The sequence below is a fragment of the Neoarius graeffei genome, chromosome 4 (assembly GCF_027579695.1).
Source record: "Neoarius graeffei isolate fNeoGra1 chromosome 4, fNeoGra1.pri, whole genome shotgun sequence".
Classification (NCBI taxonomy): Eukaryota; Metazoa; Chordata; class Actinopteri; order Siluriformes; family Ariidae; genus Neoarius; species Neoarius graeffei.
In genome coordinates this window covers 23,369,157-23,395,060 of record NC_083572.1, presented here as the reverse complement: position 1 = coordinate 23,395,060, position 25,904 = coordinate 23,369,157, and the positions used below count along the sequence as shown (strand labels likewise).

The 25,904-nt window shown below is 40.9% G+C and overlaps 1 protein-coding gene across 1 annotated transcript in view; it reads left to right on the top strand.

Moving 5' to 3' along the window:
• Nucleotides 1-25,904, top strand: part of nomo (nodal modulator) — a 150,125-nt gene that overhangs the window by 117,181 nt on the left and 7,040 nt on the right. The window contains exons 23-25 of the mRNA XM_060919051.1: nt 12,839-12,952; nt 13,248-13,375; nt 14,409-14,550. Coding sequence (XP_060775034.1) covers nt 12,839-12,952; nt 13,248-13,375; nt 14,409-14,550 — 384 coding nt within the window. The remainder of the gene's footprint in view (nt 1-12,838; nt 12,953-13,247; nt 13,376-14,408; nt 14,551-25,904) is intronic.

Below are 25,904 nucleotides of genomic sequence, written 5' to 3'. Positions count from 1 at the left end.
TGCACATGCGCGCACACACTACAGTCAAAAGTTTGGACACACCTAATTCAGTGGGGTTTTTTTCTTTATTTTTATTATTTTCAACCTAGAACGATGCTGAAGGCATCAAAACTATGAAATAAAACATTGAATTATGTAGTAAGCAAAAATAAGTGTAAACAAAGTACAATTTTTTTATATTTTAGATTCTTCTAAGTAGCCACCTTTTGCTTTGATGACAGCTTTGCACACTCTTGGCCTTCTCTCAACCAGCTTCATGATTTAGTCACTTGGAATGCTTTTCCAACAGTTTTGAAGGAGTTCCCATATATGTACAGAACTTGTTGGTTGCTTTTCTATCACTCTGTGGTCCAACTCATCCCAAATGATCTCATTTGGGTTTAGGTCAGGTGATTGTGGAGCCCAGGTCATCTGATGCAGTACTCCTTTATTCTCCTTCTTGGTTAAATAGCACTTACATAGCCTGGAGGTGTGTTTTGGGTCATTGTCCTGTTGAAAAAGAGATGATGGTCCCATGAAGTATAAAATGGATGGGATGGCATGTCACTACAGAATGATGTGGTAGTGATATTGGGTAAGCGTGTCTTCAATTTTGAATAAATCACCAAGCGTCACCAGCAAATCGCCCCGCACAGTCAAGTTTATTTGTACAGCGCAAAACCATTCAGGACAACCACAGTCCCAAAGTCAGCAAGTCAACTGCAGTCCTAAATTCAGCAAGTCAACTGCAGTCCCCAGCCACAAATGCACCACTGCAAGAGTCCAGATCGTCCTCCAGGCGCGACCCCCAACTGTCCACATGGGGCCGCCCTCCACAGGAGCGATGCGATGAGACGCAGACACAGGGCACCAGGATGGACCAGGCAGGTCCGAGGAGCAGAAGAGGCCAGCATCTCGATCCCAGGACCGACATGTAACTCAGAGGGACAGATTTTGGGGGAGGGGAGAAGAAGAGAGAAAACACACAGGTTGTTAGGTATGCCTAATGTCATCTGAATAAGTAGGAACAGTATACATTTTGCACTGAGTACAAGCAGGGACTCTGGCAACTAACTATGACAGCATAACTAAAAGGGGAGAGCCAGAAGGTAACACAGGCATGAGGGAGCCCCGGGACATAAAGCAGCCAGCCACTACACCGTCAGCAAACTCGAGTGAGCAAGCGAGTGGGGACTGACAGCATCCATACATCCCAGTTTACCAAAACACACTGTCTGAGGACCCTCCAGATCTACACCTTTACCTCATAAACACCATTAACAAAAGGCTTGACTAAACAGATATGTTTTCAGCCTAGACTTAAATGCTGAGACTGTGTCTGATTCCCGAACACTACTTGGAAGGCTGTTCCATAACTGTGGGGCTTTGTAAGAAAAGGCTCTGCCCCCTGACGTAGCCTTCACTATACGAGGTACCAGCAGATAGCCTGCACCTTTTGATCTAAGTAGACGTGGCGGGTCATAGAGGACCAGAAGTTTACTCAGGTACTGTGGTGTGAGACCATTCAGTGCTTTAAAGGTCAATAATAGTACTTTATAATCAATACGAAATTTGACTGGGAGCCAGTGCAGTGTGGATAAGACAGGGGTGATGTGGTCATATTTTCTAGTTCTAGTAAGGACTCTTGCTGCTGCATTTTGAACTAACTGGAGCTTGTTTATGCACTTATTGGAACATCCAGACAGTAAGGCATTACGATAATCCAACCTGGAGGTAAAGAAAGCATGAACTAGTTTTTCTGTGTCATGTAGTAACATTAAAATTCTTATCTTAGCAATATTTCTGAGATGAAAGAAAGCTATCTGGGTAATGTTATCAATGTGAGTTTTGAATGAAAGACTGGGGTCAATGAACACTCCGAGGTCTTTTACTGCTGCACGTGAAGAAACAGAAAGGCCATCCAGAGTTACTGTGTAATCAGAAAACTTGCTTCTTGCTGCATGTGGTCCTACTACAAGTATTTCAGTCTTGTCAGAGTTAAGCAGAAGGAAATTAATAAGCATCCAGTGTCTAATGTCTTTTACACATTCCTCAGTTCTCTTAAGCTGGTGTCTCTCATCAGGTTTTGCAGAAACTTACAACTGTGTGTCATCAACATAACAGTGGAAACTAATACAGTGTTTATGAATAATATCACCCAGAGGTAACATGTATAAAGCAAAAAGTAGTGGACCCAAGACAGAACCTTGTGGAACACCAAACTTTACTTCAGTACATCTAGAAATATCATTTATATCAACATACTGATAGCGATCAGTTAAATAAGACCTGAGCCAGGAGAGGGCCGTTCCCTTAACCCCCACAACATTTTCTAGTCTATCTAGAAGAATGGAATGATCAATGGTATCAAATGCTGCACTAAGGTCAAGCAACACAAGCAGCGAGACACAGCCCTGATCAGACGCCAATAGTAGGTTGTTTACTACTTTAACCAGAGCTGTCTCTGTGCTATGATGAGGCCTAAATCCTGACTGATACATTTCATGGATGTTATTCCTATGTAAATATGAGCATAACTGCTGTGCCACAGCTTTTTCAAGGATCTTGGAGATAAAGGGGAGGTTTGATATTGGCCGATAATTGGACAGCTGACAGGGATCAAGGTCAGGTTTTTTAATCAGGGGTTTGATAACTGCTAGTTTAAAGGATTTGGGTACATAGCCAATCGTAAGAGAAGAATTTATTATTTTTAGAAGCCGTTCAATTACTTCAGGTATTATCGGTTTGAATAGACGTGTAGGTAAGGGATTTAGTACACAAGTTGAGGCTTTTGATGCCGAGATTAATGAAAGTAATTCAGTTTGTTTTAGGGGAGTAAAACATTCTAATTGATGATCTGATAGTTATATTGTTAACTACAGGGTCACTTACATTGTCTGACCTTAAATTAGTAGTTTTAATTTTTTGTCGGATATTCTCAATTTCGTCATTAAAAAAATTCATGAAATCGTTGCTACTACATACTACAGGTATGCATGTGTCTATAGTGGACTTATTCCTGGTTAATTTTGCTACAGTATTAAATAGGAATCTAGGATTATTTTTATCTTCTATTAAGGAGGAGAGATATGTTGATCTCGCAGCACTAAGAGCTTTTCTATACTTCAGGAAGCTCTCCTTCCATGCTAATTTGAACACTACCAACTTTGTTTGACACCATTTATGTTCCACTTTTCGAGTGGTCTGTTTTGATGTGCGAGCGTCATCATTATACCAGGGTGCTAATTTTTTGTCTCTGACCATTTTCCTTTTAAGAGGAGCTACGGTATGGCGGAGTGTTGACTCTAAGCATTCAGTTGCCTGATCAAGTTCTGCAGGGACTGACAGTGACCCAATCAAAGTTGATAACTCTGGGAGATCATTTATAAAGCTCTGTGCAGTAGTTGACATGAATGTACATTTAATACAGTAGCATGGTGAGGTGCATATATTATTACTCAGACATAGTTTGAATAAGGTGAGATAATGATCTGAGAACTTCAGACTGTGGAAGTATGACTATATTTTCTACGTTTAACCTGAATGGTGTGACCACCATTATAGGTCGGTCCTCTGACATTCTGATTAATCCCTACTGAATCTAAAATGGACACAAACGCTGTTTTTAAAGGGTCTTCTGGGTTATCGAAGTGAATATTAAAATCTCCGGCAACTAAAGCTTTGTCTAAGGAAATAACCAGATCTGAGATGAAATCTGCAAATTCAGAAAGAAACTCAGAATATGGCCCTGGGGGTCTGTAAATAAGAAGTAACGGAATTAACTGGGTAGACTTATTTTTCGGCGCTACATACATTATATGAGTATGAAGAACTTCAAATGTATTAAATTTATATTTATAAGCGCGTGTCCAGGCTTTAGAGCAGGTTAGTGAGCGTGAGAACAGTGTAGTTTCTGTTAGGGAAAGTCTGGATGCCCTAGGTGGAGTTAGCAATCCCCCAACTCCGGCATTAGAGCCCTTACAGCGGGGCGAATGGGTGACGGCTCGGCGGCATAAGCGTAGAGCCAAAGCTACCGCTGAGGCTCGCCCACGGGAGCACCACTCCTCTCCGCGTCACGTGTCGAACAGGTTTGCTCTCCTTAGTGATGCACCCACTGAGAAACCTGAAAGAGCTCTGGTTATAGGGGACTCTATCATACGGCACGTGAAATTAGCTCAGCCTTTAGGGGCACCAGCAGCCTTAGTCAGGTGTATTCCGGGAGCCAGGGCGCCGGACATAGCAGGTAATCTTAGGGTCCTAGGCAAGCACAGGTTCTCAAAGATAGTTATCCATGCAGGAGCTAATGATATACGCCTTCGTCAGTCTGAGGTTACTAAGAGTAACTTTGTAGAGGTGTTTAAATTAGCGAAGGCGATGTCCGATGCTGTAGTATGCTCTGGCCCCATCCCAATGCGGCGTGGCGATGTAGCTTACAGCAGGTTATGGTCGCTGAACTGCTGGTTGTCCAGGTGGTGCTCTGAAAACAGTGTGGGCTTTATAGATAATTGGGCTAATTTTGAGGGCACTGCTGGCCTGTTAGGGCGGGACGGTATCCATCCCACTCGGGAAGGTGCTGCTCTCATTTCCTGCAGCATAGGTCATAGTCTCAGAACAGGCCTAGTTAATTTCTGACAATCCAGAGCCAAGGCCAGGGAGCAGACGAACAGGCTAAACCGACTGTCTGCTAGCTGCACAGAGTCGTCACTCAGGGCCCACTACATCGAGACTGTGTCTGTTCCCCGAGCTCAACAAAAAGGTAGAAATTTTCAGAGAGTTTGTTCCAGTAACCTAATCAATATAAAATTAGATCAGACTGACTGTACAGCTGCTGCCAGCACCTTTGATCTAAAGGTGGGGCTATTAAATATTAGATCTCTTACATCTAAAGCGCTAATGGTTAATGAACTCATTACTGATCAGGAGTTTAATGTACTGTGTTTAACAGAAACATGGATTAAGCCAAATGAATATATAGCATTAAATGAAGCGAGTCCTCCTGGATACAGTTATATACACCAGCCTCGTCTAACTGGCAGAGGAGGAGGCGTCGCGGTTATTTATAACGATTATCTAGGTGTAACACACAAACCTGGTTATAAATGTAATACATTTGAAGTTCTTCATACTCATATAATGTATGTAGCCTCGAAAAACAAGTCTACCCAGTTAATTCCATTGCTTATTATTTACAGGCCCCCGGGGCCATATTCTGAGTTTCTTTCTGAATTTGCAGATTTTATCTCAGATTTGGTTTTTCCTTAGACAAAGCTTTAGTTGTCGGAGATTTTAATATTCACTTTGATAACCCAGAAGACCCTTTAAAAACAGCGTTTGTGTCCATCTTAGATTCAGTCGGGATTAAGCAGAATGTCATAGGACCGACCCATAATGGTGGTCACACCCTTGATCTAATACTAACATTCAGATTAAACGTAGACAATATAGTCATACTTCCACAGTCTGAAGTTATCTCAGATCATTGTCTCATCTCATTCAAAATATGTCTGAGTAATAATATATGCACCTCACCACGCTACTGTATTAAACGTACTTTCACGTCAACTACTGCACAGAGCTTTATAAATGATCTCCCAGAGCTGTCAACTTTGATTGGGTCACTGTCAGCCCCTGCAGAACTCGATCAGGCAACTGAATGCTTAGAGTCAACGTTCCGCCATACTTTAGATAATGTAGCTCCTTTAAAATGGAAAATGGTCAGAGACAAAAAATTAGCACCCTGGTATAATGATGACACTCGCACTTTAAAACAGACCACTCGAAAATTGGAACGTAAATGGCGTCAAACAAAATTGGTAGTGTTCAAATTGGCGTGGAAGGAGAGCTTCCTGAAGTATAGAAAAGCTCTTAGTGCTGCGAGATCGACATATCTCTCCTCCCTAATAGAAGATAACAAAAATAATCCTAGATTCCTATTTAATACTGTAGCAAAATTAACCAGGAATAAGTCCACTATAGACAGATGCACACCTGCAGTATGTAGTAGCAACGACTTCATGAATTTTTTTAATGACAAAATTGAGAATATCCGACAAAAAATTCAAACTACTAATTTAAGGTTAGACAATGAAAGTGACCTTGTAGTTAACAATATAACTGTATCAGATCATCAGTTAGAATGTTTTACTCCCCTAAATGAAACTGAATTACTTTCATTAATCTCTACATCAAAAGCCTCAACTTGCGTACTAGATCCCTTACCGACACATCTATTCAAACAGATAATGCCTGGAGTAATTGAACCGCTTCTAAAAATAATAAATTCTTCTCTTATGATTGGCTATGTACCCAAATCCTTTAAACTAGCAGTTATCAAACCCCTGATTAAAAAACCTGACCTTGATCCCTGTCAGCTGTCCAATTATCGGCCAATATCAAACCTCCCCTTTATCTCCAAGATCCTTGAAAAAGCTGTGGCACAGCAGTTATGCTCATATTTACATAGGAATAACATCCATGAAATGTATCAGTCAGGATTTAGACCTCATCATAGCACAGAGACAGCACTGGTTAAAGTAGTAAACGACCTACTGTTGGCGTCTGATCAGGGCTGTGTCTCGCTGCTTGTGTTGCTTGACCTTAGTGCAGCATTTGATACCATTGATCATTCCATTCTTCTGGATAGACTAGAAAATGTTGTGGGAGTTAAGGGAATGGCCCTCTCCTGGCTCAGGTCTTATCTAACTGATCGTTATCAGTATGTTGATATAAATGGTGATATTTCTAGACGTACCGAGGTAAAGTTTGGTGTTCCACAAGGTTCTGTCTTGGGTCCACTGCTTTTTTCTCTATATATGTTACCTCTGGGCGATATTATTCGTAAACATTGTATTAGTTTCCACTGTTATGCTGATGACACACAGTTGTATGCCTCTGCAAAACCTGATGAGAGACACCAGCTTAATAAAATTGAGGAATGTGTTAAGGACATTAGACACTGGATGCTTATAAATTTCCTTCTGCTTAACTCTGACAAGACTGAAGTACTTGTGCTAGGACCACATACAGCTAGAAGTAAGTTTTCTGATTACACAGTAACTCTGGATGGCCTTTCTGTTTCTTCACGTGCAGCAGTAAAAGACCTCGGAGTGATTATTGACCCCAGTCTTTCATTCGAAACTCACATTGATAACATCACCCGGATAGCTTTCTTTCATCTCAGAAATATTGCAAAGATAAGAAATTTAATGTCATTGCATGATGCAGAAAAACTAGTCCATGCTTTCGTTACCTCCAGGTTGGATTATTGTAATGCCTTACTGTCTGGATGTTCCAATAAGTGCATAAACAAGCTCCAGTTAGTTCAAAATGCCGCAGCAAGAGTCCTTACTAGAACTAGAAGATGTGACCACATCACGCCTGTCTTGTCCACACTGCATTGGCTCCCAATCAAATTTCGTATTGATTATAAAATACTACTATTGACCTTTAAAGCACTAAATGGTCTCGCACCACAGTACCTGAGTGAACTTCTGCTCCTCTATGACCCGCCACGCCTACTTAGATCAAAAGGTGCAGGCTATCTGCTGGTACCTCGTATAGTGAAGGCTACATCAGGGGGCAGAGCCTTTTCTTACAAAGCCCCACTGTTATGGAACAGCCTTCCAAATAATGTTCGGGAATCAGACACAGTCTCAGCATTTAAGTCTAGGCTGAAAACATATCTGTTTAGTCAAGCCTTTTATTAATGGTGTTTATGAGATAAAGGAGTAGATCTGGAGGGTCCTCAGACATAGTGTTTTGGTAAACTGGGATGTATGGATGCTGTCAGTCCCCACTCGCTTGCTCACTCGAGTTTGTTGACGGTGCAGTGGCTGGCTGCTTTATGTCCCGGGGCTCCCTCATGCCTGTGTTACCTTCTGGCTCTCTCCTTTTAGTTATGCTGTCATAGTTAGTTGCCGGAGTCCCTGCTTGTACTCTGTGCAATATGTATACTGTTCCTACTTATTCAGGTGACATTGGGCATACCTAACCACCTGTGTTTTCTTTCTCTCCCCCCCCCACTCCAAATCTGTCCCTCTGAGTTACATGGAGTCAACAGGAAATCTTTTGGTGGAGACGGTGGGGACCTCGACTGGCTATCGTAGCCTGCAGGGAATCGGCCGTCAGACATTCTGTCGCATGTCCCAGACCCGGTGAAATGTAACTGAATTGTCTTGGCCAGGCCTAAGGGTCCCATCTGCATCTCATCATTGCTGAGGAGTGTGCTCCCATCACCCAATCAAGCATCCAGCCAGAGCAGGTCATGATATATTTTTTTACCATATTAACATGCCATTGTGTGTCATGCCTGATGTAAAGACTCTCGTCTCTGCGAGCCTACCACACAGATTTAATACTTGTCATTTTTAGGGCATACCTAACAACATGTTTTCTTTCTCTCTCTCTCCCCCCATCTGTCCCTCTGAGTTACATGTTGATCCTGGGATTGAGATGCTGGCCTCTTCTGCCCCTCGGACCTGCTTGATCCATCCTGGTGCCCTGTGTCTGGTCGGAGTTTTATCGCCCCACTCCTGTGAAGGACGGCCCCATGAGGACAGTTGAGGGTTATACCTGTTAAAACTGTTAATATTATAGTCAGGCTGTCTGTTGTTGCCCAAATGAGGATGGGTTCCCTTTTGAGTCTGGTTCCTCTCGAGGTTTCTTCCTCATGTCGTCTGAGGGAGTTTTTCCTTGCCACCGTCGCCACAGGCTTGCTCATTGGGGATAGATTAGGGATAAAATTAGCTCATGTTTTAAGTCGTTCAAATTCTGTAAAGCTGCTTTGCGACAATGTTTATTGTTAAAAGCGCTGTACAAATAAACTTGATTTGATTTGATTAAATTTATAACCAGGTTTTTGTGTTACACCTAGATAATCATTATAAATAACCGCAACACCACCTCCTCTGCCAGTTAGACGAGGCTGGTGTATATAACTGTATCCAGGAGGACTCACTTCATTTAATGCTATATATTCATTTGGCTTAATCCATGTTTCGGTTAAACAAAGTACATTAAACTCCTGATCAGTAATAAGTTCATTAACCATTACCTCTTTAGATGTAAGAGATCTAATATTTAATAGCCCTACCTTTAGATCAAAGGTGCTGGCAGCAGCTGTACAGTCAGTATGATCTAATTTTATATTGATTAGGTTACTGGAACAAACTCTCTGAATATTTCTACCTTTTTGTTGAGCTCGGGGAACAGACACAGTCTCGATGTAGTGGACCCTGAGTGACGACTCTGTGCAGATAGCAGACAGTCGGTTTAGCCTGTTCGTCTGCTCCCTGGCCTTGGCTCTGGATTGTCAGAAATTAACAAGGCCTGTTCTGAGACTATGCCCTATGCTGCAGGAAATGAGAGCAGCACCTTCCCGAGTGGGATGGATACCGTCCCGCCCTAACAGGCCAGCAGTGCCCTCAAAATTAGCCCAATTATCTATAAAGCCCACACTGTTTTCAGAGCACCACCTGGACAACCAGCAGTTCAGCGACCATAACCTGCTGTAAGCTATATCGCCATGCCGCATTGGGGTGGGACCAGAGCATACTACAGCATCGGACATCGCCTTCGCTAATTTAAACACCTCTACAAAGTTGCTCTTCGTAACCTCAGATTGACGAAGGCATACATCATTTAGCTCCTGCATGTATAACTATCTTTGAGAACCTGTGCTTGCCTAGGACCCTAAGATTACCTGCTATGTCTGGCGCCCTGGCTCTCGGTATACACCTGACTAAAGCTGCTGGTGCCCCTAAAGGGCACCAATGTGACCTACACACATGTGATCGATGTGCGCCAGGCATTTTGGTTTAGTGCACGTTCCTCTAGCTTCCAAGGGAGGATGCCAGCATGTGTGACGTTGAGCTTGACACTGTCTTTGAATGGTTTCTGGGGTCTTCCTGTGTTTCTTTTGCTGTGGCAGAGTTCACCATAAAGGAGCTGCTTGGGGATTCTAGAGTCATCCATTCAAATGACATGCCCTGTCCTTTGGAGCTATGCTTTTAAGATGGTGGCTTCAATGCTTGTGGTTTCTGCTCTGTCCAGGAGCTAATGTAAATCAAAAAAGTATTTACAATACAGAAATGTCCAACTTCTGAAAAGTATGTTCATTTATATGCTCAATACTTAGTTGGGGCTCCTTTACCACAAATTACTGCATCATTGTTGTGTGGCATGGAGGCGATCAGCCTGTGGCACAGCTGATGTGTTATTTGAAGCTCAGGTTGCTTTGATAGCGCCCTTCAGCTCGTCTGTATTTTTGGGTCGAGTGTGTCTCATCTTCCTCTTGACAATACCCCATTGATTCCCCATGGGATACAGATCAGGTGAGTTGGCTGGCCAATAAAGCACAATAATATATGGCCAGCACACCCTTTGGCAGTAGTTTTGGCACTGTGGGCAGGTGTTAAGTCCTGCTGGAAAAGGCATCTCCAGAAAGCTTATCAGCAGATGGAAGCATGAAGTGCTCTAAAATCTCCTGGTGGATGGCTGCATTGACTTTGGACTTGATAAAACACAGTGGACCAACACCAGCAGATGACGTGGTACCTCAAATCATCATAGACTGCAGAAACAGAGAAAGCATAGTTGTGAACTTTCGGTTTTACAAGACAACAGTCCCTGAAAATTCCATGTATCTGCTGTGAATACTAAGTTATTTCATGTATGACTTATGGAACTTTATAACTTTTTCTCTAGCCCTCATTTTCACTGAAAAATTGGGGCCATGCCCCTTTTTAAAAGCATCAATCTCTCTCAAAAACTCATGCAGGTACAAGTTTGAAATTTTGCACACTTTATTGGGAATACTGAGATTTCCAGAAACCATAAAGCTAAGCTGAGATGGTTAGTTGGGAGCCCTCTGGTGATTTCACGTGGACTGTGTACATGCATATGTACATGCATACATTATACATTCATACTTTTATATATATATATATATATATATATATATTTTTTTTTTTTATATATATATATAAGGAATGTAATGAAAATATTCTATTATCTTAGGGCCAGTTCACACCTGTTACCTTTTTTTGCTGAGCTAAATCAGAGCAAACTTGATGCTTTTGTTCTGTTAATTTTTCTTCAGATTGACACTGCACATAATTAAGCAAAACAATGTACGGCTGAAAATGTACATGTAAAATTCACTGGTCAGAAATGTGGTAATTTATATAAAAAAAAGCAAACAAACCTTGTTATGCCATATGTGTAAAAATTGAAGAGATCTGAGCATAGAGAATACTGTTAGTAAGATATCACATTTATAAATCCCAGAATCTGTACTGAAGACAAAGGTTTGGAGGAAAGATTAAGAATTTAGAATGCTCGTCACCAGTGGCGGCTGGTAGTCTTTCAAACAGGGGAGGCTGGTCGGTTACGACATTTCCAGATTTTAAAAGAAAAAACACATCAATTTTGCCCATACTCTTGCCTCTGATCTGGCTGATTGTTGGCAGCGTCACAAACTGTGAAATAACAGGTTCTTTTGGCCCATTAGCCTACTGTCCAATATACATGATGGTGGTGTTGGGGGGGGTATATTTTAACATTTTATATTTTAAAATTGTGGCATGTTGTTTAAAAATTGATCATTATTAAAAGCAGCTCTTTGTCAGGAACCTCAGCAGTAGAGCTGGGTGCCACACATTTCATTCAATGACACTTTCCCTATATTTTACTTATTTTGACTGAGAAATGTTTTATTGACAATTTTGATAACCCTTCACTTTTAATCCAGGTCTCTAGTGTGAAATGTTCTCGGCTGTGTTTTTGTTTAAAAATGTTTTCCAAATTGTAGCTGTGTTTAATTCATATCCAGAAAAATATATATTCCAATATAATATACTCAGCATAAACATTTTAAATAGATTCTATATTTTTGGTCCATCCATGACATATTACTAAAGTAGCCTATTTACTGTTGTTGATGTGGGTCACTTGCTGTTAGCCAATTCACTTTCTCGTACCAGGAGAGCTGAAAGGAACGAGTATTATTCCCTACCTTTTTCACCAAGTCAGTTTGAGGCGTTGGTCTACCCTCCTCTTTAATTTTAATTTTTTCCTTGAAAGGAAGACTGGCAAATGGCTTCGCCAAAATTAAATCAGCAATGCTTGGCATCTGTGCGCAGCTTTCTTGCTAGCTGACTAGCCCCCTCAAGTTCAAGTTCAGTCACTCAAATAAACGAAATTTCAGGAACTAAGCAAACTTGACAACACTATATTTACACTTTATTTACAATGAAAATATATACAAACTAAAAAAAGCTGGTAGAAACCGTATGTAATGAATGAAATCGAAATGTAAGCTGATCTCTTACAGTACACCACAGCACTCGCGAATCCGCATGGGACTGAACTGAAATTCACCGCTGCCTGTCTATAGTTGAAACGAGCTGTCAATCAAAGAAAATATCCGGCCGCTTTCACCAATCACCAGTCTCCTCGCGGAAAGCTTTGCCATGTCCCTCCCATGTGAGGCTCGGAGTCCGTGGGCGGGCATTTTCGCAGTATTTGTCCAATAATCATCTTGCATTTTGATATTGAAAAGCGCAGAGCTCCCAAATGCCATTGAAGTCCACTGAGGCTGGGAGTCCGTGAGACTCCGTGGGCGGGCGTTTTCGCAGTATTTGTCCAATAACCGTTTTGCATTTTGAGATTGAAAAGCGCAGAGCTCCCAAATGCCATTGAAGTCCACTGAGGCTGCGCTGCATCGCGCTATCACGAGGGGGAAAAACTCACACACACAAAGTTATAAGGGCATTTTTAGAGGAGGCTGAGCCTCCCTCGTTGTCTTAGAGCAATCGCCTGTGCTCGTCACTGCTCTGCTTCAGTCTGTTTTTCTTAACAGATTAAGGCAGAGGATGGCCTACCTCTCTCTGGAGTGCTTCTCTCTCTCAGTGGTGGAAACTTTCGTTCCAATCTGCTCACACAGGACACAGGACTCCTGACCTTCAACAATCTGGTAAATAAAAACCAACAAGAAAAAATTCATGATACTCAGCTGACTACCGCTGTTCAACAACACAGAATTTACTAGTAAAACAAAAACCTTTTGTTTTGTAGGTCCAATTTAATCATAGTTGGATAGTATTGGGTACTGCACAACTGAATTTCTGCAGTGCTGATATTCTGCTCATATTTCCATCATGAATGTGTAAAGATAACTTAATAACAGTTTTATCAAGGTTATAAAATAATCTGTTAGAGTGTTTTTCTCAGATATTCAGTGCAATTCAACCCAAACCCTCTCCATACAGAGTCCTGGCCAGTACTACTTCAAACCCATGATGAAAGAATTTCGCTTTGAGCCTTCTGCTCAGATGATCACAGTAGAGGAAGGCCAGAGCCTTCGTATTCCTATCACTGGCTTCAAAACTGCATACAGGTAAATCATGCGAGTGTGGGGGTGTACTGTGGGGTACTTTTATTTATTTATTATTATTATTATTTTATTTTTTTTTTCAAATTTTGGTCCCTTTTCCCATTTTAAAATTTTAGAAGTGTTACAATTTTGAGTGACAAATTTAAAACAAAGAAAAGACATGTTCAATATCTTGAATATTAAATATTCAAGCATCTGTACTATTTCTAGGCCACTAATTTGAAGCAAATTTATGATTTTGATTTTTAAGTGCTTGGTATTTTCTTTGAGTATTATACGCTCCGTGGAAGTATGTATCCAGACATGATTCTAATGGACTTGATCGAAGAAGAATCATCGGGTTTTACACAAATGTATGGAATCCATACCAGCTCGAGTGCTTGCTTCCATTAAAATAAAAGGGGGATGTAGCAAACACCAAAAAAAATTCTAAAATATGTGTAAATATTTTTAAGATTCTACTTTTTATGCTAATTGTTGATGTGCTGTGGCAACCCCTAACAGGAGCAGCCAGAAGAAGAGGAAGAAGAATGTGCTATATTTTAAGTGTATAAGTTTGGACACTTGGCCATCACACCACATGTGGGCTTTCCCCAGACTATTGCTACAAAGCCTAAATCTGGAATTGTATGTTCAAAATGCACATATGGGTGTGATGGTCAGGTATCCCAAACATTTTGCCATGTAGTTTGACTGTTCAAAAGAAAGTCAGTGAAGGGTTAGTTTTTTGTAAATACTTTTTTTTTTATTTGTATAGTACTTTTGACAGTGTTGTTGCGAAGCAAAAATTCCAGATATACATTTTAATAAGCTAACAATTATATAAAAACTGAAATGTGTTTTTTTTTTTTTTTTTTTTTTTTTAAAATGTACACATGTTCAGTGTAAAATTCAATGATTACTGAACTGATTTGACATTCAGAATTCAGTGGTATCTAATTTTGGAACATTGTTTGGTAAAAGTTTGGACTTGGCATATTGTGATAATTACACCATTTCTGGTATTGAATTTTTTATTTTTATTTTTGGTCTGTAGTTGCTACGGCACAGTGCAGTCTCTGGGTGGCGATGCTGAGCAGGGGGTGGCTGTTGAGGCAGTGGGCCAGGGTGAGTGCAGCATTTACAGTGAGGACACAGTGACTGACGAAGCAGGCCGGTTCCGACTTCGAGGACTGCTGGTAAAACAATTAGTTATGCTAATATGATAAGTGGGATATGAGCTTCTCATGATCAGCCTACCCTCAAGTACACCTTTCTACCTCTGTGTGTGTGTGTGTGTGTGTGTGTGTGTGTGTATACAGTGCTCAGCGTAAATGAGTACACCCCCTTTGAAAAGTAACATTTTAAACAATATCTCAATGAACACAAACAATTTCCAAAATGTTGACGAGACAAAGTTTAATATAACATCTGTTTAACTTATAACGTGAAAGTAAGGTTAATAATATAACTTAGATTACGCATTTTTTCAGTTTTACTCAAATTAGGGTGGTGCAAAAATGAGTACACCCCACAACAAAAACTACTACATCTAGTACTTTGTATGGCCTCCATGATTTTAATGACTGCACCAAGTCTTCTAGGCATGGAATGAACAAGTTGTTGACATTTTGCAACATCAGTCTTTTTCCATTCTTCAACAATGATCTCTTTTAGTGACTGGATGCTGGATGGAGAGTGATGCTCAACTTGTCTAGTGTGTCTGTCTGTCTGTCTGTCTATCTATCTAGATAGATAGATAGATAGATAGATAGATAGATAGATAGATAGATAGATAGATAGATAGATAGAAGGGTCTGTCTCAGAAACTGGTCTCTCATTTGGGACATTATGGTCAAAAAATAAACTTTTTTTTTTTGCATTTACCGAACACGCGATGTTTCTTTTGTCATGTTTAATAAGAATAAAGATAGTATCTTGCTTTATCTTTTTTTTTAATTACAATTCAAATGCTTTTGTAAAATTGATTTACATATAAAATAACTACATCATGAATTAAAGCCCCTCCTTCACAGATGAGTGAAAATATTGAATAAATTTCCTCTTTTTGATTGCTTGGGTTAAAACTGCCAAGTTATGATGACTGAATTGATTATTCACTTAAATATGAATATGATACATTTTGGGTATTTGATGTGGTGAAATAGGACAATAGGACACAATGGAAAAATCAAGAACACAACGGAAAGATGAGAATAACGGCGGTGGTAAAAGAACAGCGACTGTACCGGCTGAAGGTTGCGCGGGTCTCTGCTGCGGCGCGCGGGCATCGGGACATCACTACCGCACCAGACAGAGCGCAAGGCGAGGGCGGGGCAAAATGACTGGCCATAGATTCTATCAAAAGTTTGATTTAAATTGACCATGGTTGCAAAATATTGGCCAAAAAATATCCAAACACTACAAAATATGAAAGTAAGATGAAAAAGAAACATTCTATTGCCTTATACTGCAAGACTAAAGCAAAATAAAACTGTCAAAATTCACCTTTTCAGTGATAACGTCCGAACAGATCACTTGTGTAACAGAAAGACCGCAAATGGAAACACGATCAACTTCTCACTGTTGGAGTGGAAAATTCCATTCTACACATGCAAATTGTTAATGTGTGTCCTTCCCCGCACGCAAATAACGCGCTACGGTAAAAAATAGACCACAACTCATTTTATAGCTCAGAAATTCATACAGGACCAGCTACCATTGTAACATATTCTGTAAGAAACATATTCTATACTTAACTTTCAGCTTTTGTTTTAAAAAACAAAATCGCAGATTTATAACTAAATTTTTATATGGTGTAGTGATTTTAAGTTTGTACTTTTGGTGAGGTAGTGACCTTGATCCTGAGGCTTTCCGTTTTTTTCAGAACACAGGATCGTATTGGTTTTGGGTATGAATTCTGGTTGGATATTTCACAACCCTTCATGGTAGAATTGGTAGAGTTCAATTAAATGAGGTGTGCCGCCGCCCCCGGCATGGACTTGACTTATAAGCACGGTCCATATATTTTCAATAGGGTTTAAGTCAGGACTTGTTTTAAGCTTAATGTTAGCCTGCTTTATTCTCCACAGCCAGCTCTGATGTGTGTTTGGGTTCATTGTCCTGTTGTAACTCCCAAGTCGTGTTCAAGTTTCTGATGGTTTATGCTGAAGAATTCTGAGGTAGTCCTCCTTCATTATTCCATCTATCTACTTTGTGCAATGAACCAGTTCCACTGGCAGCAAAACCACCCCAGAGCATGATGATCCTACCACCACCACCACCAGCTGGTACAGTGTTCCTCTGTACATGGTGGTCATTGTGGCCAAACAACTCAATATTTGTTTCATCTGAACATACAACTATCCTCCAGAAGGCTTTTTCTTTGTCCGTGTGGTCAGCTTCAAACTTTAAGCTTGAAGGTGTCAATTTTGGAGTAGGGGGTTATTTCTTGGATAGCAGCCTCTGTCCATGGTGATCTGAACTGTAGACAGTGATCCATTAGCTTCCAGTTCATGCCAGGGTTGTGCCATGGTGGTTCCCAGGTTGTTCCTGACCATCCAAACCAATTTCCTTTCAACTGAAGGTGACAGTTTAGGTTTTCTTGAAGCAAAGTGACTACACCTTACAATAACTTGGATGCAATTGTTTGAACTGATCTTGGAATTTGCAGTTGTTTAGAAAAGGCTCCAAGAGACAATCCGGAATTGTATATATCTGCGATCCTCTTTCTCAGATCTGCACTGAGCTCCTTGGACTTTCCCATTTTACTGTGTGTTGGTCAATCCAATGAGTGCTGTAAACAAATCCTTTTATGAAGGCACAGAGAAACTACCACCTGTAGTCAATCATGATCATTAACAGGAAGTTAAGAGACATATTTTGGAAGTTTCAGCACCTCTTGTCTCGTCTTCTTCCGCTTTATCTGGGGCCGGGTCGTGGAGGCAGCAGTCTGAGCCTGGAAGCCCAAACTTCCCTTTCCCCAGACACCTCGGCCAGCTCCTCGGGAAGAACACTGAGGAGTTCCCAGGCCAGCCGAGAGACATAGTCCCTCCCCCCGGGGCCTCCTCCCGGGGGGAGATGCCTGGAACACCTCTCCAGGGAGGCGTCCAGGAGGCATCCGAAAAAGATGCCCGAGCCACCTCAGCTGATTCCTCTCGATGTGGAGGAGCAGCGGCTCTACTCTGAGCTCCTCCCGAGTGACTGTGCTTCTCACTCTATCTCTAAGGGAGCGCCCAGCTACCCTGCGAAGGAAACTCATTTCAGCCGCTTGTATCCGCAATCTTGTTCTTTCGGTCATTACCCAAAGCTCATGACCATAGGTGAGAGTCGGAATGTAGATCGACTGTTAAATTGAGAGCTTCGCCTTTTGGCTCAGCTCCTTCTTCACCACGACTGACCGGGGTTTCAGCACCTCTGAATTAATAATCTAAGTGAGCATATGTAAATTTTGACCTGTGTTGATTTCAGAAAACCCAAAGAAAATTAAAACTTGTGCACCAAATTGTAGTGTGTTTTTTGTTTTTAAATTAAAGATGTATGCTGTGCATTCTGCCACAGAAAAAGCACAGTTCAAAGAAATTACTGAAAGCCCAAATATTGCCATGACATTCATATCCAAGATGACATTCATGTCACTGTATGTAAACTTCTGACCACAACTGTAAGTAGATCTAGAAGTTGAGGACTGAACAAATTCAATCAAAAATTAGGACCGATAGATCGAGACTTGAGATATACAATCCCAGTTCCAAAAATTTGGGACACTGTAAGACACAAATAAAAACAGAATGCGATGACTTGCAAATCTAGGACACAGTATGACGGTAACTGTTTATTATTAATCATAATAGTATACTGTAATACATCTTATGTCAGTGTGGTCTGTGTCTGACTTTTCTGCTTGATATTTATCATGGCTGTGGTGCAGAGATGGATGCAGGTGCTGAAACCTTTTATTTACGCAGGTCAGAAACATACAGTAACAGTAGAAGTCAGGAACACAACGAGCATGGAAAGTAAAGACAAACACAAGAAATAGAAACGAACAAATCTGGGTTTAAGTAAGGTGAAGCATCATGTGTCCAAAATGTACATGGTTAATGTTGCATCTATAAACGGGATGTGTGAGAATTGTAGTTCAAGGGGACATGCTTGTAGGCTGTGTGGTGCGCTATCCAGAAGTTTTGTCAGGGACCGCCACTTGGTGCTAGCGTGACAATTTTCAGCCTGGGGTAAACCAAGGATGAATGAAACTCTGTGGTTGCGAAGTTAGCAGTTACGGTGGTCCCACTGTATCATAAATGTTTGATATAATTAATTTCCATGCTTAGATGGGGAATTTGAAGTTCATGTCATGTCATATTGAATTTTGCATAACCTGACATTATTTTTTGACACACCATAATGAGAGGATCCTGCTGTTGGTGAGTTGAAGGCTGTTTTTTGATTTTCTATCGTGATTCTGAAAAACGTTACCATGGTACAGTGGAGGAAATAATTATTTGATCCCTTGCTGATTTTGTAAGTTTGTCCACTGACAAAGAAATGAACATTCTATAATTTTAATGGTAGTTTTATTTTAACTGTGAGAGACAAAACATCAAAAAGAAAATCCAGAAAATAACTTCATATAAAAGATATAAACTGATTTGCATTTCTTTGAGTGAAATAAGTATTTGAACCCTCTAGCAAACAAGACTTAGTATTTGGTGGCAAAACCCTTGTTGGCAACCACAGCGGTCAGACGTTTCTTGTAGTTGATGACCAGGTTTGCGCACGTCAGGAGGAATTTTGGTCCACTCTTCTTTGCAGATCATCTCTAGATCATTAAGGTTTTGAGGCTGTCGCTTTGCAACTCAGAGTTTCAGCTCCCTCCATAGGTTTTCTATGGGATTAAGGTCCGGAGACTGGCTAGGCCACTCCATGACCTCCATGAATGTGCTTCTTCTTGAGCCACTCCTTTGTTGCCTTGGCTGTATGTTTTGGGTCATTGTTGTGCTGGAAGACCCATCCACGACCCATTTTCAGTGTCCTGGCAGAGGGAAGGAGGTTATCACTCAGGATTTTACAGTGCATGGCCGCGTCCATTCTTCCGCTGATGCAGTGAAGTAGTCCTGTGCCCTTAGCAGCAGGGTTGTACAAAATTCAGAATTGAATTGAGAATGACCCCTAAATTCCAATTCAATTCTTGAATTTGAATTGAGATTGCAAACAGGAAGCGGAATTGCAATTCAAATTCGAATTGCAGGAAGTAGAATTGGAATTCCATGAAATTCAAAGAAATTCATGATACATAATTAAGGTGTATTTAACAATGAAGCTTTACAGTATATATTACATATGATTACAATATGAATTTCATACAGATATTGTATGGACTTTATCTACACAATACTTTATTATAGTAAATAGGCCTTTTTTTAACTACAAATTAACATTAAAAACATACTCTATAGAACAGATCATTAAAATTGTAATAATTTTCAAATTGTGGAAAATGATAGGACAGCACTTCATTTCCCAGAATACCTTGCTTTATCCAAGTCTTCAAAATGGTCGTCCAAACATTTAGGACATTTTATTTGGAGTATACCCTAGTGGAATAAGCTAACTGAGGGCCAGAGCTGGTTTGTACTTTTGATTTTTGTGATTACAGCAATATGCAAAGAAATAGCATGCGTAAAAGGACATCTGTGCTTGTTCATTTTGATGAGCCAATTCCCACAAGACATGGAAACCACAGAGCAGTCTGCAATTACTGCAGTGCTCCAGTGTGTGGTTCCATAAAGGCTACCTCAAATTTCAAACGGCACCTCCAGGTAAGTTTACAGATGTGTAATCTGTCTTTTTTATTTTGATGACCATGGCATGTATTTGCATTGGGAACTGTGAATCAATCAGTAATACATTATACTTTACTCACCACTTGAAACATGTAAAGTATTACCTTATACCCTGCTCTCTTTGAAATACAATGACTGACTAATCACACTATTTCTTATTTGCTTGTGCAAGTCCAAATCATCCCGGCATATCATGTGAAAGCCAAGTAGCCTTGGGCATAGCATTATAGAGAGGCAGAGAATTCAGTAATCTTTGCAGTACAAATGTAGTATAACATAAAGTGCCAGCAAGTTTTTTTTTTTTTTTTATCCAAAGCATGAACAGTCTTTAGACTGAGAATATAGATTGGCTTTTCTGCTTACAGAAGAAACACCCTGAAATTTTGATGGAGTCTGCATCCAGCAGTGGCACAAGCCAACGAAATCAAGATGAAGACAGTCATCCTCCAACTTCAACTTCTAAATGGTCATCAACCAATACACATCAAGTGGCTCTGACAGATAGTATTGTTACATTCATTTCAAATGGTCTCCTCCCCCTCTCTACTGTTGAAAATAAGGATTTCATTAATATCTTGCAACTGGCCCAACCCTCATTCACAATGCCTACCCAAAGAGCTCTCAGAGAGATCCTTATTCCACAGCGCTCGGATTCTGTGAAAGCACATCTGATGGCAAAAGCTGGCCATATTTGCCTGACCATTGATTTATGGTCAAATCGATCAATGAGGTCCTTTTTTGGGATGACGGGCCATTTCCTGGTTGATTTCAATTTGAAGAGCATAATGCTGAGCTGTCAGCGTTTTAAAGGGAGACGCACAGCTGAAAATATTTGCCAGGTCTATGATGATGATCTGGACAAATACAATATTCAGAACAAGGTATCATTCATTGTAACTGACAATGCATCCAATATGATAAAGGCATTCACTCTGTTTCCACCAGTTCATGTTAACAGTGAGAGTGAGGATGAAGAGGATGACACCTGTGATCTAGAAGTGGTCAATGTAGAAGGGGAGATTATGTACTTTCCACCAGAGAGACTATCTTGCTTTGCTCATAGTTTCCAACTGGTAGTGCGTGATGCCTTAGATGATGCTGGCTCCATAAAGAGCCTCCTGGGCAAGGTCCAGAAACTTGTCGCTTTTTGCCATAAATCCACCCATGCTACAGAGGTCCTGGAGGGAATGCACAAACTTCAACCTGATAATGTCACCTGCTGGAATAGCCAGTTGAAGATGCTGAGATCAGTCCTTAAAGTTCCAAATGATGTCCTTGCTGAGCTCCACTGCCCAATTCAGCTAACAGTATATGAACTAAAAATCATTCAGGAACTTTGTGAGGTGTTAGAACCCTTTGAGGAAGTCACGAACCGCTGTCAGGCAGAGAAAGCTGTCGCATCAAGCTTGGTTATTCCTTGTGTTAGAGACATGCAATCAAAGATGCAAAGATGACTGGGAACAAGAAGTTTGTGTCCACCTTACAAACCTCACTTGAGAGACTACTAGTAAAATTCGAGGATATGGAATGCTTTCAGATGGCTGCAACGCTTGATCCAAGATTTAAACTAGCCTGGTGTAATGGTGAAGAACCGATCATAATCAAAAATCTTCTCGCTGCAAAAGTAGAGTCTGTATGTCCAAAAGTCAGTGCCACCTCAAACAAGGAAATGCCCCAGACTCTTTTCCTACATGGAGACTCAAACAACTGCTGTCCCAGTTGACACAGCCTCACATGAGCTCCCAGTTTACTTGAGCACACCATGTTTGGCTGAGGATGCCGATCCTTTATCGTTCTGGAAAGAAAACCAAAACAGTTTCCCCAAACCTAGCTGTACTTGCATGTAAATATCTGGCCATACCTGCTTCCTCTGCACCTGTTGAAACGATATTTAGTGTTGCAGGCAAGATATTCAGATCAGAACGATGCCACCTCAATGACAAAACATTTGAGGAACTGTTGACCATTAGATGCAACACCGTTACTCTGTAAAGAACTTTAATAATTGATAATTGCATTTACCAAAACATTGTTTCATTTGATTACTTGGAAATGAAGATATTGCTAATTATTCAATATTAAGGGAATGTATGCTTAATGTTAGTGTCTCTACTTCCATTTGGAAGAAAAAAAAAGTATCACATTCTCACTGATATGTGAGAAGAATGAATTTCTCTGAATTGCAATGAATTCAATTCCACTTCCTGTAATTCAAATTCAATTCAACATCCTGTAGGGCAGAGTCAATTCAAATTCTTTCCTTGAATTGAATTAAATTCTGAAATTCTGAATTTTGTACAACCCTGCTTAGCAGAGAAACACCCCCAAAGCATAATGTTTCCACTTCCATGCTTGACAGTGGGGATGGTGTTCTTCGGGTCATAGTCAGCATTTTTCTTCCTCCAAACACGGTGAGTTGAGTTAATGCCAAAGAGCTCGATTTTGGTCTCATCTGACCACAGCACCTTCTCCCAATCACTCTCAGAATCATTCAGGTGTTCATTGGCAAACTTCAGACGGGCCTGCACATGTGCCTTCTTGAGCAGGGGGACCTTGCGGGCACTGCAGGATTTTAATCCATTACGGCGTAATGTGTTACCAATGGTTTTCTTGGTGACTGTGGTCCCAGCTGCCTTAAGATCATTAACAAGCTCCTCCCGTGTAGTTCTAGGCTGATCTCTCACCTTTCTCGTGATCAGTGATACCCCACGAGGTGAGATCTTGCGTGGGGCCCCAGACCGAGGTCGATTGAGGTTTATTTTGTATTTCTTCCATTTTCGAACTATTGCACCAACAGTTGTCTCCTTCTCACCCAGCTTCTTGCTTATGGTTTTGTAGTCCAGTCCAGCCTTGTGCAGCTCTACAATCTTGTCACCGACATCCTTAGACAGCTCTTTGGTCTTGCCCATGTTGGAGAGGTTGGAGTCTGATTGATTCTGTGGACAGGTGTCTTTTATACAGGTGTCAATTTAAGACAGCTGTTTTTAATGCAGGTAACAAGTTGATTAGGAGTGTCTAACTGGTCTGTGGGAGCCAGAACTCTTAATGGTTGGTAGGGGATCAAATACTTATTTCACTCAATGAAATGCAAATCAATTTATATATTTTATAAAATGTGATTTTTCTGGATTTTCTTTTTGATATTCTATCTCTCACTGTTAAAATAAGCCTACCCTTAAAATTATAGACTGTTCATATCTTTGCCAATGGGCAAACTTACAAAATCAGCAAGGGATCAAATAATTATTTCCTCCACTGTAGGTCAGTGCTGCTGCATTAATAACTGCCATGGGTCACACCATCATTCAGGGAGAAAACTAGACACTGGAGTACATTTTATTTATTTATTTATTTATTTATTTATTTATTTCCTTCCTTCCTTCCTACATGGAGAAAAAAAAAAGGAGATCATCTGTAATGTTTGGATATATATGGAATATGACTGGATGACAGACCTCCACTCATATACCTGGGTCTGTCATTGGGGTCTGTCATCCAATCTTGGATTACCAAGTCATATGGATTTCTTTTGTTTATCTCATCTCATTATCTCTAGCCACTTTATCCTGTTCTACAGGGTCGCAGGCAAGCTGGAGCCTATCCCAGCTGACTACGGGCAAAAGGCGGGGTACACCCTGGACAAGTCGTCAGGTCATCACATAGACACAGATAACCATTCACACACTCAATCACATTCACACCTACGGTCAATTTAGAGTCACCAGTTAACCTAACCTGCATGTCTTTGGACTGTGGGGGAAACTGGAGCACCCAGAGGAAACCCACGCAGACACAGGGAGAACATGCAAACTCCGCACAGAAGGCCCTCGCCGGCCACGGGGCTCGAACCCGGACCTTCTTGCTGTGAGGCCACAGCGCTAACCACTACACCACCGTGCCGCCCTCTTTTGTTTATCGTGCCTAGTTTATCCAAATATCAGTGTTTGGCATTGTGATACAGTTTCTCTTGGTAGGGTCCCTTTTCTTTCCCTTTTCCCTTCTCCATGATTTGACCAATTTAAGCAACTTTTTTTTTAGCCAAACAAAACCACTGTAGCTACAGGTATATCATCTGGTATACAGGTATAAACACTGCATACCACCTTAGCAGGCGCTATAAAAATGATTAAACTATAAAGAATACAACCCCAATTCCATAAATTTGGGACGCTATAATTTCCCTTGTCCAGCACTGGTGCCAAGGTCAGGGTCCATGTGGACCCTATTGATCCACATGCTATATTAATTGGAGCATAGTTTTATGCCGGATGCCCTTCCTGCTGCAACCCTACTGTTTCTGGCCTTGGGAAGCAACCATTCGCACACACATTCACACTTATGGACAACTTAGAGTTGTTAACCTAACTGCATGTCTTTTGGACTGTGGGGGAAACTGGACCACCCAGAGTAAACCCACGCAGACACGGGGAACATGCAAATTCCACACAAATTTTTATATAAAACTTTTTTAAATAATGATTTGCAAATCTTGGAAACCCGATATTTAGTTGTAAATAGTACAAAGACAACAGATCAGATGTTGAAACTTAGAAACTGTATCTTTTTTTTTTAAATATACAGTGGGGCAAAAAAGTATTTAGTCAGTCACCAATTGTGCAAGTTCTCCCACTTAAAAAGATGAGAGAGGCCTGTAATTTTCATCATAGGTACACCTCAACTATGAGAGACAAAATGAGAAAAAAAATCCAGAAAATCACATTGTCTGATTTTTAAAGAATTTATTTGCAGATTATGGTGGAAAATAAGTATTTGGTCAATAACAAAAGTTCATCTCAATACTTTGTTATATACCCTTTGTTGGCAATGACAGAGATCAAACATTTTCTGTAAGTCTTCACAAGGTTTTCACACACTGTTGCTGGTATTTTGGCCCATTCCTCCATGCAGATCTCCTCTAGAGCAGTGATGTTTTGGGGCTGTCGCTGGGCAACATGGACTTTCAACTCCCTCCAAAGATTTTCTATGGGGTTGAGATCTGGAGACTGGCTAGGCCACTCCAGGACTTTGAAATGCTTCTTACGAAGCCACTCCTTCGTTGCACGGGCGGTGTGTTTGGGATCATTGTCATGCTGAAAGACCCAGCCACGTTTCATCTTCAATGCCCTTGCTGATGGAAGGAGGTTTTCACTCAAAATCTCACGATACATGGCCCCATTCATTCTTTCCTTTACACGGATTAGTTGTCCTGGTCCCTTTGCAGAAAAACAGCCCCAAAGCATGTTTCCACCCCCCATGCTTCACAGTAGGTATGGTGTTCTTTGGATGCAACTCAGCATTCTTTCTCCTCCAAACACGACAAGTTGAGTTTTTACCAAAAAGTTCTATTTTGGTTTCATCTGACCATATGACATTCTCCCAATCCTCTTCTGGATCATCCAAATGCTCTCTAGCAAACTTCAGATGGGCCTGGATATGTACTGGCTTAAGCAGGGGACACGTCTGGCACTGCAGGATTTGAGTTCCTGGCGGCGTAGTGTGTTGCTAATGGTAGCCTTTGTTACTTTGGTCCCAGCTCTCTGCGGGTCATTCACTAGGTCCCCCTGTGTGGTTCTGGGATTTATGCTCACCGTTCTTGTGATCATTTTGACCCCATGGGGTGAGATCTTGCGTGGAGCCCCAGATCGAGGGAGATTATCAGTGGTCTTGTATGTCTTCCATTTTCTAATAATTGCTTCCACAGTTGATTT